This window comes from Haliotis cracherodii, unplaced genomic scaffold (genome assembly GCF_022045235.1).
Source record: "Haliotis cracherodii isolate W230 unplaced genomic scaffold, xgHalCrac1.p SCAF_9, whole genome shotgun sequence".
In the NCBI taxonomy this organism is placed as follows: domain Eukaryota; kingdom Metazoa; phylum Mollusca; class Gastropoda; order Lepetellida; family Haliotidae; genus Haliotis; species Haliotis cracherodii.
In genome coordinates this window covers 43740843-43753133 of record NW_027266343.1, presented here as the reverse complement: position 1 = coordinate 43753133, position 12291 = coordinate 43740843, and the positions used below count along the sequence as shown (strand labels likewise).

General features: G+C 44.6%; 1 protein-coding gene across 1 annotated transcript in view; it reads left to right on the top strand.

Annotated features, from left to right (window-relative positions):
• Nucleotides 1–12291, top strand: part of LOC139452184 (structural maintenance of chromosomes protein 3-like) — a 36706-nt gene that overhangs the window by 543 nt on the left and 23872 nt on the right. Inside the window, exons 2-11 of the mRNA XM_071233546.1 lie at nt 196–271; nt 447–485; nt 868–1007; nt 1789–1868; nt 2050–2128; nt 2530–2647; nt 3730–3844; nt 4332–4392; nt 5628–5708; nt 6270–6434. Of these exons, the coding sequence (XP_071089647.1) occupies nt 196–271; nt 447–485; nt 868–1007; nt 1789–1868; nt 2050–2128; nt 2530–2647; nt 3730–3844; nt 4332–4392; nt 5628–5708; nt 6270–6434 (954 nt within the window). The remainder of the gene's footprint in view (nt 1–195; nt 272–446; nt 486–867; nt 1008–1788; nt 1869–2049; nt 2129–2529; nt 2648–3729; nt 3845–4331; nt 4393–5627; nt 5709–6269; nt 6435–12291) is intronic.

Genomic DNA, 12291 nt, shown 5'->3' with positions numbered 1-12291 from the left:
AAAAAACAAACAAACTAGCATCTGGACTTTCATTGCGATACAGGCCTAATCATACACTGATTCTTCAATGTTTTAATGCTACTAATAAGTTGTATGTTGAACCTATTGCAATATCATCAGAGTCTGGTCTGTAATGAGGATGTCATGCTTAGAGCTTACAGGCCCACAACAATTATGTTGCAATATTCTTTTCAGCTTGTCATCCAAGGGTTCCGAAGTTACCGGGACCAGACAGTTGTGGAACCATTTCATCCAAAACACAATGTTATTGGTGAGATTACACCTTTTCTAGTGTTTTCAGTATGTTCAGTGAAAATTTACTTCTTAATCTAATAATATTTTAATGAAATACATGTTGAAATATCTTTTGTTAAATGCTTGATAAAATGATGTTGTAAGTTATATGTTTGTAAAAATGGTAATGAAACATGCGTTTTTGCTTTCAGTGGGAAGAAATGGCTCTGGAAAAAGTAACTTCTTTTATGGTGAGAAAATTGTCACTTTATTCACAAATAAATATGTTAAACTGTTAAGTTACAACTTAAATTCACCCTGCTTTCTCATATTATAACACTATGAAGACAATCTCTATCCTATGACAGTAACAGGATTTATGCAATAATTCTAACCCATGCCCCAACAACAAATGAACATATAACAATCGTGTGGGTCATAACAGACAAAGTTTACTAGTAAAAAAGAAATTGCATTCATAGAATTGAAATTTGGGAAATACCCTGGCTGTCACAATGCATTCATATTAGGTAAGCATTTTCATCTAAGAATGAAAGTGATATCATTGACATTATTTCCGGCGATTTGATGAGATAATGTGAAAATAACCCACAATTAAATTGAATTTTTCAGCCATCCAGTTTGTGCTGTCTGATGAGTTCAGTCACATGCGTCCGGAGCAGCGCCAGGCTTTGCTTCACGAGGGTACGGGCCCCAGAGTCATCACCGCCTTCGTCGAGATTATCTTCGACAACTCAGACAACCGAATTCCAGTAAGTTAACTTGGACGTGACACTCTTGTATACATATCTTTGTGTTTAATTAATGTATTAATTTGGTAACCTTTGTGATAAGGACAGAATATAGAATATGATTGGTTAAAGAGGGGAGTTATATGTTAATCAGGTGGCCATGATAGCTGCTCAGTATGTACAGTACAACCCTCAACCTTTACTGGTTTGTCTGTTGTTAAACCGCTCACTCAGCTATTTGACGATGATCTGTTAATAATCGAGGTTAGACCAAATTGTCCAGTGATTGACATCATGAACATTGATCTACACAATTGGGATATGATAACATACATCAACCAAGTCCGCAAGTCTGACCACCCAATCCCGTGACCAATTCTAACCCGGATCTTGACTGGTTGTGTTGGCGGTTGGGTAGCCTGGTGGTTAAAGCAATTACTCATCATGCTGAAGACCCAGGTTTGATGTGTACAATGTGTGAAGCCCCTGTTAGGTGTTCCCTGCTGTGATATTGCTGGAATATATTGCTAATAATGGCGTAAACCATGCACGCTCACTCTCTCTCCCGCTCACTCACTCCCTCACTCGCTCAAAATACATATAAACCTGGATTTGTAATAAGACGATTATCATCCAATTTGTATTTGTAATTTGCTCCTCGTAATGTGATGAAAAGGTTAGCACTATAAAATGCCTGGTTTTTGTAACGCGAAAAGTTCACCATGTTTATAGTATGGGATCTATAGAAATTTTATCATTGCCATCCCAACACAGAATAGTGAATAATGAGTGCTCATTTCAGATTGACAAGGATGAAGTTGTATTGAGAAGAGTCATTGGCTCAAAGAAGGATCAATATTTTCTCGACAAGAAAATGGTCACGTAAGTTCAGCAAGAAAACCATTCTTCAAACCGCCAGTTTTTGCTAATAATGGACTGATAAGTGGTATGTCCTTGAAAATATGTTTATGAACTTATTTATTCAATTATCAGAAAAATAAATTGAAGGCGGAAACTTTACAGAATTATTGCTGGATGTTATATGTCGGTGATGATGTTACAGTAAGACTGATGTGATGAACCTGCTGGAGAGTGCTGGCTTCTCCCGAAGTAATCCGTACTACATTGTCAAACAGGGAAAGGTGAGATACAGCAACAGTTGTGATGTGGAGGAACATTGATGAGACAGTATTGTTGCAGTTTTCATATGTCCATTATGGTTTTAGAATGATTTCATTTGAAAGTTCTTGGATCAAATTTAGTTGAATCTGGGACTTTGATTTTGTATACATGGTAAAGGCTGTTTGCTTTTTTCATAAATTGGATTTGAACAAATGTAATATATTGAAAATCTTTCTTTGTGGTTGGTAAACAAATAAAACATTACTTATTTTGATCACCTGACTTTTGTCAGACCCTATCTCGAATTTAAGACGCCCACTTGTTTTTTATTCAGCTTGATAACAAAACTCTCTTTCCAACACGCTAGAGGGGCCAAGAGCCCACTATGACAGGTTCTCACCTAGAATAACTTATGTTTCAGATCAACCAGATGGCCACCGCCCCAGATTCACAGCGTCTCAAACTGCTGAGAGAGGTTGCAGGGACCAAGGTTTATGATGAAAGGAAAGAAGAAAGTAAAATTATTCTAAGAGAAACAGGTGAGCATACATTATTTGTTTTTATAGACATTTTTTCTGCAGGTCATATCAGGAAAAAGGGGTTCAATCAGCCATGGTGATGAAATTTGGGCATATGGATAGCACAGTGGTGACAGCTTTTGTTGCCACAACGAAGACGCTAGTTTGATGCCAACATGGGTACAATGTGTGAAGCCTGTTCTTGGTGTCCCCTGTCATGCTATTAATAAAATTATTGTAAAACCAACACACTCTCACCTTATTCAAGGTAATATACCACAGTGGGGATTCTGGGTTAGAATTGGTCCCCAGCATCCTATACTTGTCGTAAGAGGCGACTAAATAGATTTGGTGGTCAGACTTAGTGTGTCATCATACCTTGATGGCTTGGGACCCTTAATGATCTGGGTCAGAATAGGTCTTCACCAACCCATGCTTGCTGTAAAGGCCTACTATGCTTGTCGTAAAAGGCGAATAACGGGATCGGGTAGTCAGCCTCGCTGACTTGGTTGATGCATGTCATTGATCCCAAGTGCATTGATTGATGCTCATGATATCAATTACTGGATTGTCTGGTCCAGACTCGATTATTTACAGACCGTCGTCATATAGCTGGAATATTGCTGAGTGCGGCGTTAAGCAACAAACCAACCAACCAACAAACCTGATGGCGTTGGTCTTTGTTCATGATTACAATCGTTTATTTACACTTATTAGAGGGGTACACAAGGTACGTGATCTAAACTACCAGTTGTCGTACTTCCGTTTTGCGGAAGTCTTGGTGGCTAAGTGGGTTAGGGCGCTGACTTTGTGTGTTGGCGATTAGGATGCCTGACTCTGAGAGTGGTTTTGAATCCTGGATGGGACTCAACCCCAAGAAGTAATAGAAGTAACATTTGTTAAATCTTTTGTTTTTCTGGTCAGACTTGAGGCGGGAAGTTTGTTTTGAGATGTGTGTGTGTATGAGAAGTTTATGTGGAAGTCCTTAACATAGAGTGAAATCTACACTCAGACACAGACTGTTGTTTAATGTAAGGTTGGTAGTTTCTGTGATTTTGCATCCAGCACTATGTCAAGCCAGGCTCTTGTTCATGTGTTGTCAGAGGGTAAGCGCGAGAAGATCAACGACCTGCTGAAGTACATCGAGGAGAGGCTGGACACCCTGGAATCTGAGAAGGAGGAGTTGAAGGAGTACCAGAAGTGGGACAAGATGAGGAGGTCTGCATCACATTATAACTGGACAGTGTGAACCCAGAAACCCCATCTCCCATATTATTACTGCAGTGTTAACCAAGAAACCCCTCCTCCCATATTTTACTGTAGTTTTAACCCAGAAACCCCTTCTCCCATGTTATAACTGGACAGTGTGAACCAGAAACCCCTCCTCCCATATTATAACTGTAGTGTTAACCCAGAAACCCCTCCTCCCATATTTTAACTGTAGTGTTAACCCAGAAACCCCTCCTCCCATGTTATAACTGTAGTGTTAACCCAGAAACCCCTCCTCCCATGTTATAACTGTAGTGTTAACCCAGAAACCACTCTTCCCATGTTATAACTGTAGTGTTAACCCAGAAACCCCTCCTCCCATATTATAACTGTAGTGTTAAACCAGAAACCCCTCCTCCCATAGATAATGTGTCTGAATAATTTATGTATTACTTTAGTCATTAGTGATGTAAATGTTTTTCTGTTTTGTTGTCAGATCTCTTGAATACACCATCCATGACCATGAGTTGAGAGACACAAGAAAAAAACTGGATGAAGTAAGTTGAAATGTGGCATATTTTCAGTTTTATGTCCTACCTCCAGCAATGGTTTCAGGCCTGATTGTTGTGTAGAATTGACTAGGGAATAAACACATATATACTGGTAATGATGATTAACCTTTGTGTAAGTAACAGAAGTAGTTCCAAGTCTTTGTGCATGTACAAGCTGATCACCTCAGTCCTTTGTTTGTTTGTTGTTTAATGCCACACTCCGTCGCAGTGGTGACTCAGCATAACACCACTACCACAGGCCAATTTGCATATCACGTGATCGGACTTTTCTCTTGTTTGTAAACAAACACGCTTTTTCAGGAATCAGTAGAGAACGGACTAATGCAAGTATTTGGGGGCGCTTTACATATTGTTTTGCATAACTATATAGATATGCTACTACAATTGCGACAGTGAGTTGCATGACAATATATATTTATGCATCAAAGTGACCGTGTCGCTAGCTCTCCGTTGGCTTTCGATGACAGCACGTGGAGCTGTACAACCAATGTAAACATAGGATAACTACGCAAAAACAAGTAGATTTTTACGTATTTGCATACTTTCTCAATGAAAGTTAACCATTCTTTGACATTTGTTTATGAAAATGTGTAGACTTGTCAAACATGAAACGGATGAAAAGCATATGCAATATCTTGAATGGACTGTGAAAGATGTGACGAATCGTCACATGGCGCTGGCCTGTGGCAGAGGTACTATGCTAGCTGGCTGCCGGCCGCATGGAACTCTGGGTAGGAGAGTGGTTTAATGCCGCACTGAGCAATATTTCAGCAATATGACAGTGACTGTAAATAATAAGTCTAACATGGATCTTCATGGGTGCGCTAGGGGCAGGGTAGCCTAGTGGTTAAAACGTTCGCTCGTCATGCTGATTGGCGGCGGGGTACCCTAGTGGTTAAAACGTTCGCTCGTCATGCTGAATGGTGGCAGGGTACCCTAGTGGTTAAAACGTTTGCTAGCCATGCTGATTGGCGGCGGGGTAGCCTAGTGGTTAAAGCGTTCGCTCGTCATGCTGAAGGCATGGGTTTGATTCCCTACATGGTACAATGTGTGAAGCCCTTTCTGGTGTCCCCCGCTGTTATTGCGGTATAAAATCATACTCACTCGCTCTTCATGGGTGCAGTCCCCTTTATGTTGTCCTGCTTGCGGTGTCATGATGATGCTCTCTGTGTCAAGCTGCCAGTGGACTAAAGTGTAGGAGCTTTCTCCCTATATTTCAGCTACAAGAGAAGCGTGACAATAGTGGACAGATGAGCCAGAAACTGCGGGATAGTCAGCAACAGGCAACTGACAAAGTCAAGGTAAGTGTTTACTGCTTGGTAGAACATACCGTATTCGACGTAATAAGCGCCCAGGGCGCTCTCAAAATTAAAAATAGGGGGCTCTTATTAGAATATTATTTTGGTGAAAAAAACAGAGTTAAAAGAAAAATTTCGTGGTTTATGCTGACAGCCTGAAATGTTTATATACGACAGATATATTCTTCTTGGGTTTGTTCACTAGCCAATATATATGCAAATATCGCCATGGGCACTTGTTAGAGCGGGGCGCTTATTACGTCGAATACGGTAAGTGTTCGAAATCAAACGTGAAAGTCCTTGTCATGACCCAAATGTTTCAAAGTTAATGGGTTCAAGTATTATAGCAACAGACGTCAAGGACCCCAGGACCATGAATTTTGTCTAATGTTAACAGTACCATGAACTTTGGTTTGCTGGCACAAGTCCTGACCACACTTGGTAAGCTTAAACAACTGAGATACTGTTGAGTTACTGCTGTATGTGGGATCAAGCTCCATTCACTCATATCTGCATTGTGAGGTCTGAAGTTTTCAAGTAAACAATCCCACTTTTTGTGTTCAGTCCATCAACCGAGACCTGAAGGACCTGAAGAGTCGTATGCAGACCATCCTGGATGAGAAGGACACGATGGTGAGCGAGAACCAGGACCTGACGAAGAAGAAGGCCAAGCTGGAGTTGAACATCAAGGACATCGTTGATGAGATGGAGGGCAACACCAGTGCCAGGGTGAGGAGCAGGAGGGTTACCTCCCCTGTATGAGGGACTAGTGTCGGAGGTTCTCACAACTGTTGCTTGGTGTTAACACCTTTCTTTTCATATCTTTTATATAATTTGAAATTTAGAAGTCAAGTCCTTGTAAATGATAAATGTTGACAATGTACATGATGTAGGGAGGCACTGCAATTCGCTGTGCTTTATTGATATTTCAACCATGAGATTCATCATGTCTACTCCTCTTTCCCCTGCGTTCCCATCCTTTTCTGAACTATAACTTAAAAACAGTTCAGTGGTTTTTCAACGAAACTTACCAAATGCATTGTAAATCGTTGAATGGTGCCTTTTTCTATTTTAAAATTTTATTTTGTTACGTTTCCATCAAAACAATTTGGACTTAATTTCTCTCGGCTTCGTTTCCGAGCCATTACTCTCAAACTTATGAATATTTGTGCATGAAACTATATTTGTGCTATGACCACATGCTCAACTATTGCCTTTTCATGTTTTTCAATTTTAATATGTTTTAATTTGTTTCCATGGAAACAATTTGCTCTATTTGAAACATGCCTATACAAATGTTTCCAGGTACTAAAAATACAGTCCACCCAAACACACCTGGCATCACCATGGTCACCTCCCAACAATCTGGATCATGCATGCTTTTCATGTCGGTTGACCTACACACACTGAACACGTGATTTCCCCTACCAACTCACCCCCTTTCTAATTGCCACAGTGTGGTGACATGCTCTGGCCGGAGAATCCGTTTAGTTTTTTCCCTTTTTCCAATTTTCTCTCTTTGAAGACTAAAGATAGACTGACTTAAGATTGGGATCGGCAGTCTAGGGCTCGCCAATCACAGGAACAGATATCTTCTTAGACTCGCCATAATTCAAAGGATTGTGAATCCTCCACGGATCAGCATACTTCTAAGATTCTGCGAACATCTGGCGATCAGCGCACCTCTGTAAAGCACCAACTTCCAAGGTTTGACATACGTCACAGGATCGACACACCTCCAAGGAGGTCATCGATCCTCTGCTATCGGGCACCCGTAAAAGGTTCGCTCTTCCCGAACTTACAAGGCGGTACTCGTTGGCGGAGGACCGTGACTTCGAGGTGCCGGTCGTGGACGAGTGCGTCTGGAATTCAGTGACCCTGGGGGGGGCTTTGACCCCCAACTTAGCCAAGGCTAAGCAGGGCCGGCGTTTGCCACCCTTCCCTATGTGCGGGGTGGAGCTGAAGGCGGCTTACGTTTGCTTTGAGGAGCAATACCTTAATGCTTGCCAACAGCCCCTTATCGCCGTCCACTGTCAGGAATCGCCTCCAGGAGAGCGGTATTCCTACACGAGTTCGAGGGATTCAACAAACGTTTAGTACCAGGATAGATGGGCCTGCTATCCGCGCTGGTGTGTCGATAGAGGGATTGCAGATCCCTTTTCTGCAGATCTCGTAGCCGATCTCAAGTTCCTCCAGTCGTGACTAGATGACGGCCTGGTCGCATCGACAGTCCGGGGTTACTCTACAGCTATTGCAGCTTTTCACATCCCTATCGACGGGGCACTTCTGGGTGCGCACCCTTTAGTGCAGCGCTTTTTGGCATGAGTGGACAGGATCCGACTGCCTGTCCAGCAGATCAGTCCCCCTTGGGACTTGTCAATCGTTCTTGATTGGCTGTCTGGTCCTTCCTTTCGGGATCTGTTGTCTCTCTCCCTTCAGCTGTTGAGCTGGAAGGCGGCGTTCCTTGTGGCGGTGACGTCAGGTAGACTGGTAGGCGATATTCACACAATGTCTGCCGATCCTGAGCTGACCGTCTTTCACCGGGACAGAGTCAGTATTCGCCTACCGGACTCTTACCATCCCAAGGTCACACACGCTTTCCACATGACGGCTCCTATCGAGTTACCTTCTCTTTCACAGCCTTCCTCGTCGGGGACCTCTGCAAGACATGCTCATGTCTTGGATGTCTGCAAGATTCTCAAGGTCTATATCAGCAAGGGTAAGGATATCTGTAAGGATAACCAATTATTATACTGTTACGGCGGTGTGAAGGCTGGCTCCCCTGCGAGCAAACAATCAATTTCACGGTGGATTGTTTCTGCTATCTGTTTGGCTTACACGAACAAAGGGAGGGACCCCCTGAGGGGTTGAAGGCTCATTCGGTTAGGGCAGTAGCTACGTCAAAAGCGTATGCCGCAGCTCTGTCCATTGAGGAGATCTGCTCAGCGGCTATTTGGAGCCGGACGAGTATGTTTATCAAACACTACCAAATCGATAAACACCCCAGGGAGCGTGCTCAGTTCGGTCAGTCAGTTCTCGGCACTGGGCAGAGTTCAACATCTCTAGCTGATTGAGTCTTCGAGATTTTAGAATGTCCTCCGTTTTTCTTGACTTTGCAATGCTCCGTCTTCTCTCTCCTCTCCGGGAATGACGATTCTTCGGTAGCCATTACTAATCAATAATGCACTCGTTTTGCACACGGCACTCGCTCGATCCAACGGGACCCTACAGCCTGCATAGCTACCAGGCGTATTGTCCCTAGCGATTATTGTCCCCGTTATCACTTGTACAAAAGTGTGTGTGTGGGAGGGGGGGAGGTGTTCTTGAGTTTTCACTCGTTTTATGATAAAGCCCACTACTGCGGCTTTTTTCATAGCATATGGTCAGACCATGCCCTGTCTCAAGCCCCCGCCTCTCGATGGTGGTGCCTCACGATAAGGTGGGTTCCACAGAGTCGCTCTCCTTGGCGTGTGTCGCCTGTAGAGGACGAGGCCCCGTTGGGGAGGTCCTATATCATACAAAAATGCTGTTTTTTTGTGGTAACATTTTTTATTAAGGAAAATGGTTACAACTATGTCATGTACATTTTCTTGAGCAAAGAATATGCAATAAGTGCCCTAAGGAGGATTTCATCAGAGAATCCATAACCTCTACAGGTTTGTACAATTTCTTTGGCCCTGTGGCTATTTATGAGCCTCACCAAGCCCATCGTCAAATTCCTAGATGTTCGAGACATCATCTTCGAATCATACATCGACAACTGCATCCTTGGGGCACTTATTGCATTTTCCTTGCTCAAGAAAATCTACATGACATAGTTGTAACCATTTTCCTTAATAAAAAATGTTACCACACAAAAAACTTCGTTTTTGTATGATATACGACCACCCTTACGGGGCCTCCCCCCCCCCCCGACGGCGCCTTACGCCAGGGGGAGCAACTCTCACCCAAATCACTTTCCTTATGTCATCTGTAAGAGACAGACGTGTTGATTTTTCACACAAGACAAAAATAAGAGAAATCTATCGTTCGACAAGAACCATGGCTGACCAAACTGTATGTATGGTACATTTCTTTCATTGCAAAGGCGTAATACCTCGCATTGTGAAGTTATAGAGTTGTAATTATACGCCATGTGCACGATACCTTTGAATTCAAATGGCCGTAATGGCGTCCATATTGTAGTTCCACGGGCTGATACATGTAACGCCAAGGCCATTAAGAAACGGCTTGGGGTTTTGTTATATCATACAGCATTGGTCTACAATTTTTTCCTTTACAAAACCCAAGGTGGTGTGTTAATTCATAAACTACACTTACCTTTTTTACGAGTTTTACACCTTAGCGCGTAACACCCCTTTGGTGTTAAAATTATACTACGACATTGGCTATTAGTATCGCGTTACAAATCGCATTCTACATTATGCCTTTGCTTCTAGTTTCACAATTTATGCACGTATCTTTCCGATCTTTATATCGCACCGATACATGTTAATACCCTTCCCGCCCACATCAGAAATTATGGTCTTGTTTACAAGACCTTCAAACTGTGTACGGGTTGTTCTAAGACAGGCACGAACGTTGCCTAATATGTCTGGCGGAGGACATTGCCTTTATCCCCTGGGGCCCCTAAAAAGAGACAAGTTGACTTGTTCCACTTTAAAGAGGTCTATTAAAGGCGGGGGTAGATATCAGATCTACTAAGACATCCCCGTTGTTGGTGCCGGACGTGGCTTCGAGATCTGTGTTATGCCCAGCGTCGGCCGAGGCAGACCACTTGGTCTCAGGGACGATCCGAGACCGGGCTTCGGCTCCGGTTCGAGGTTGCTCCCCAGTGGAGGGGTGGCGGGCGCCGGCCCGTGCACTACCGACGCACGATTTTCCCTAGCGGAGCCAGACGCCTCTTCTGAGGCCGAGGCTTTCACTAGTGGATTCGTGGCCCGGAGCCAGGGGGGTTCCCTTGGTCTCGGGGACGATCTGAGACCGAGCTTCGGCTCTGGCTCGAGGTCGCTTCCAGCGTAGTGGTGGTGGGCGCCTGCCCGTGCACTACCGACGCACAATTTTCCCTAGCAGAGCCAGACGCCTCTTCCGAGGCCGAGGCCGAGGCTTCCACTAGTGACTAAGGTCAAGCAGGGCCGGCGGTTGCCTCCCCTCCCCCGCGTGCGGTGCGGAGTTGAAGGCTGCTTACATATGCTTCGAGGAGCAATATCATAATGCATGCCTTATCAAAGACTCGTAAGGCCTTGTTGGAGGTACCAAGCCGGGAGGAGCAAGAGAGGCACGGACCGGGGCAAGGCAGCTGGTCGAGGCCAACAGTTTTTTCGTGGGGCTGGGAACGATGGGTTCCCATTAGCGCCCGAAGAGCCCTGGGTGAACCCACAGTCGCAAGTTATCAAACTGCTGACAGCCGGGGTCCACTGCCTCCAGCCGGATGTCCCCGTATTCCTGAAGCAATGGGAGACAGTTACATTACAATCCCCGGACCCCGTCCATTTTAAGGTATGGCCATTTGCCTCGTTGGAAACATCATCCGCCCCTCCCCTTCTCCGGGATAAAGCACACTCAGGTGCCTGCTACCCGAGAGAAGGCGGAATTCCTCCGTGCCGAGGTCGACGCACTTCTTATGAAAGCTGTGATCGAACCGGGTCCCGAGGGACAGGAAAGCGAGGGCTTCTACTCGACTTGTTTCCTAGTCACCAAACAGTGATCTCAAATGTAGAGACAGGAGAATGGCTAACGTCAATAGACTTAAAATACACCTATCTCCACATACCAATACACCCGGAGTTCAAGAAATACCTGAGGTTTTCTTTCGACGGGAGGTGTTATCAGTTCAGGGTTCTACCATTGGGGATCTCCACGGCCCCGAGGGTGTTCCCCAAGCTGATGTTGATTCCCGCCCAAGTGGCCAGGTCAAAAGGTCGGTTCTACCATCCGTACCTCGACGACTGGTTGCTAAGAGCTCTATTGCAATCCCTGAGTCAGATAGCTACACAACAAGTGATAGATATTCTGATCACTCTAGGGTGGATGGTCAATCTCAAGAAGTCAGATCTGAGCCCCACTCAGAATCTAGTCTTCCTAGTGGCTAATTTCAACACGGTGAGAAGACTTGTATCTCTGTCACAAGATATCAAGTCCCTTAAGCGCAAGTCACACTGCTCGTACATGGCTCGAGTTACTGGACAACATGGCGGCGACAGTGGATTTGGTCTGGCGGGCGCGCTTGAGAATGAGTCGGGGACCTCCACCCGAATCCCGGGATTCAATGGGTGGCTTGGCCACTGTCAGGAATCGCCTCCAGAAGAATCGGTATTCCTGCACGAGTTGCAGACACAATATTGGCTTCGCGGAGGGATTCGACAAACGTTCAGTACGATAGATAGGCCTGCTATGCGCCCTGGTGTGTCGATAGAGGGATTGCAGATCTTTTTTCTTTTTTTTCTGCAGATCTCGTATCTGTGCTTGAGTTTCTCCAGTCGCGACTAGATGACGACCTGGCCGCATCAACAGTCCGGGGGTACTCTACAGCTATCGTAGCTTTTCACGTCACTGTCGACGGGGCACTTCTGGGTGCACACCCATT